The 3,007-nt window shown below is 44.3% G+C and overlaps 1 protein-coding gene across 1 annotated transcript in view; it reads left to right on the top strand.

Moving 5' to 3' along the window:
• Positions 1 to 3,007, top strand: part of C5H11orf54 (chromosome 5 C11orf54 homolog) — a 25,858-nt gene that overhangs the window by 20,961 nt on the left and 1,890 nt on the right. The window contains exon 8 of the mRNA XM_005346820.3: positions 2,079 to 2,195. Coding sequence (XP_005346877.1) covers positions 2,079 to 2,195 — 117 coding nt within the window. The remainder of the gene's footprint in view (positions 1 to 2,078; positions 2,196 to 3,007) is intronic.

Genomic DNA, 3,007 nt, shown 5'->3' with positions numbered 1-3,007 from the left:
TATGTCTGCAGGCCAGAAGAGGGCACCAGACCTCATTACAGATGGTTGTGAGCCACCATGTGGTTGCTGGGAATTGAACTCAGGACCTTTGGAAGGGCAGGCAATGCTCTTAACCACTGAGCCATCTCTCCAGCCCTGGTGGTACACATTTTTAATCCCAGGACTTGGGCAGGTGGACCTTTGTGAGTTCCAGGTCAGCCAGAGATACATTGTGAGACCAGCATTTTTCTAAAAGATGTATTTATTTATTATGTACACCTTCATGTATACCTGCGGGCCAGAAGAGGGCATCAGATCTCATTACAGATGGCTGTGAGTCACCATGCGGTTGCTGGGAATTGAACTCAGGACCTCTGGAAGAGCAGTCAGTGCTCTTAACCTCTGAGCCATCTCTCTAGCCCAAGAGACCAACATTTAAATAGGAATTACATTGATTTTCTCTACTTTGTTTTTTGCCTCACAGTCATCCCTAGCAATGATGAGTTTTGTTCCTGGGTTTTGCTTTTATAGATTGGGGTGGAGTTCTAGGGATAAAGCCAAGGTCTTACACCCATGAGGCAAGGACTGTAGTGCTAAGGCACTCTCAACCCTGGACCAAGTTCTTAGTCTTCGTGAGTACTGACAGCTCTGTCTTCAGTCATCTCTACCTTCCCTAAACACAGTGCATTCTTCCATTCCCAGTTCTCTGTGTTTATCACTGTGTGTGATGTATGTGTGAATGCAGGGGCCCACGTGTGGAGATCAGAGGACAGCTTACAGAGGCTTGTTCTTAGGGTGAGCCACCTGCTCTGGAGGCCTGGTGACAGAAGGAGAAACAAGCTCTGTGTAGCTGTCATCGACCTCCACGCTGACTCCGTGACACACCCCCATCATGTGCACATACATTAAGTGTTATGGGTTTTGTCTCTTTAAGAGGCAAGCCACGCCCACTCCCAGCTACCCCTGCTCCCCTCTCCCCGCCATCTTGGATCTCTTACTGTCCCTTCCTGGGGTGCGCTCACTTCCCTCTCTCTGCTTCCCCTCTTCTTTGTCTCTTTCTCCTCTTCTTTTCTTTCTCTCTCCTCTAAGTAATAAATATCCAATTCTAGTCTGTGTGATGTGTCTATGTGCCTTCTACCCGCCACCTGCTTGCACCCACCAGCCGCTGGGGACTGGCTGCTCTGTGGGCCTGCCTACTGCCGCCAGGGACCTGCCAGCATTTCCCACTGCCAGCTGCTCAGGACTCGCCAGCATTTTTAAAATTAACAATCTCTTCTTAAATAGAAAATGGGTTTTTTTTTTCTTCCATCATAAGTTTCAGGGATCATGTTCAGGTCACCATGCTTCCAAGGCAAGGACTTTACCTACTGAAGCAAACTGCTGGCCTCACTAACTTCTTTCAGCGGTTTGGATAGTTTCCTCTGTGTTCTCTCACCTTGTTCAAGCATACTATGAGGTATCTTATTCTCTTTAAGGCCTCTGCCGACTTGTAGCGCCTGATTCTCCATCCACCCACTTGCTGTTCCTGGCAGCAGTTATGAGGCTGTAGCTCAGTGGAGAGGCCTTGACTAGTATGTGCAAGGCTCTAGGTTTGATCCCTACCACTGGAAAAAAAACAAAAACAAAAACAAACCCAAGACTAGGTTGGAAGGATTGGAAAGGGAGAGCCAAATAGCTCCGTGATAGAATGCTTGCCTACAAGGCAGGAGGTCCTGGTTTCAACCCCAGAACTGTAGAAGAAAAATATTAGAATGGAGAGGCTGGGGCCATGGCCCGGCAGTACAGTACTCGCATAAAGTATCAACAAGTCTCCAGGTTCAATTCCCAGTATCACAAAAAATAAAATGAAATTAAAATCAAAAACATATACAACTGAAGAAAAGTAAAAGGAGATAGTAATTGCCTCATTCCTTCATTAACTTAGGAATAAGTTTTTGCTTGTACAAATTGGTTGGCCATCCATAAAACTGGGGTATGTAATTAATGCCAAAACCAGTCAGTGAAATGTATAAATTTACAATGAGATCATACTTTAAACATTTTTAATTCTCATTTAATATTCAGTGTGTTTTCCTGTTTAACCATTTTTTGTTTTGCAGCCAGCAGAGTTTTCTTCCTGCCCACTGAACTCCGATGAAGCAGTCAATAAATGGCTACATTTTTTTGAGATGACGGCCCCTTTGGTTTGCCTGCCAGTTTTTGTCTCCAAAGATCCGGTGAGCTTCACCTGCCATTTATTGCTTCGTTTGTTTGTTTTTGTTATTGTTTTACTTGCCATTTGTTTGTTGTGTGTGTGAACAGGCATTTTAAATTACACAGAAATTGTTCTATTAAATAATAAAAGATCTGGGTGTGGTAGAACATGGCTTTAATCCCAGTACTTCCTAGGCTCTCTGTGAGATCCAGGCCATCCCAGGCTATAAACTGAGACCCTGTCTCAAAAGCAAATAAATAATAATAATAAAAGCACAAGATTTGGGTCTCTTACCATTGTGTTTGGTGCTCATCATATGCTAATGCTACAGGCTGGAAAGAAGTGCTATCAGCTAATTCAAAGAAAGTGTCTGCCAAAGTGGTGATGGGTAGTCCTTTGGAGCCAGTGACTTTAGTTAAGATTTTATCTATACAATACTGTAAAATGATCAGTTAAAAGATGACCAATGACAACATTTTGTAGTAGCAGAAACATCATCACTGTGTCTGTTGACACATTGAGTCCCTGAGCAGAATGCCACATAGGTATGAATGAAAGCCAGAGCATTTAAGCTCTCAGAGGCAGCGATCTTAAGCTATATTGTAATTTTGTAAAGAAAAAAAAAACCTAAAACTAAGCCGGGCAGTGGTTGCACACACCTTTAATCCCAGCACTCAGGAGGTGGAGGCAGGTGGATCTCTGTGAGTTCAAGGCCAGCCTGGTCTAAAAGAGCTAGTTCCAGGACAGGCTCCAAAAGCTACAGAGAGGAGCTGGAGAGATGGCTCAGAGGTTAAGAGCATTGCCTGCTCTTCCAAAGGTCCTGAGTTCAATTCC

Source organism: Microtus ochrogaster, chromosome 5 (assembly GCF_000317375.1).
Source record: "Microtus ochrogaster isolate Prairie Vole_2 chromosome 5, MicOch1.0, whole genome shotgun sequence".
Lineage (NCBI taxonomy): Eukaryota > Metazoa > Chordata > Mammalia > Rodentia > Cricetidae > Microtus > Microtus ochrogaster.
Note: the sequence above shows the minus strand (reverse complement) of the source record. Positions and strands in the feature narration are given on the sequence as shown.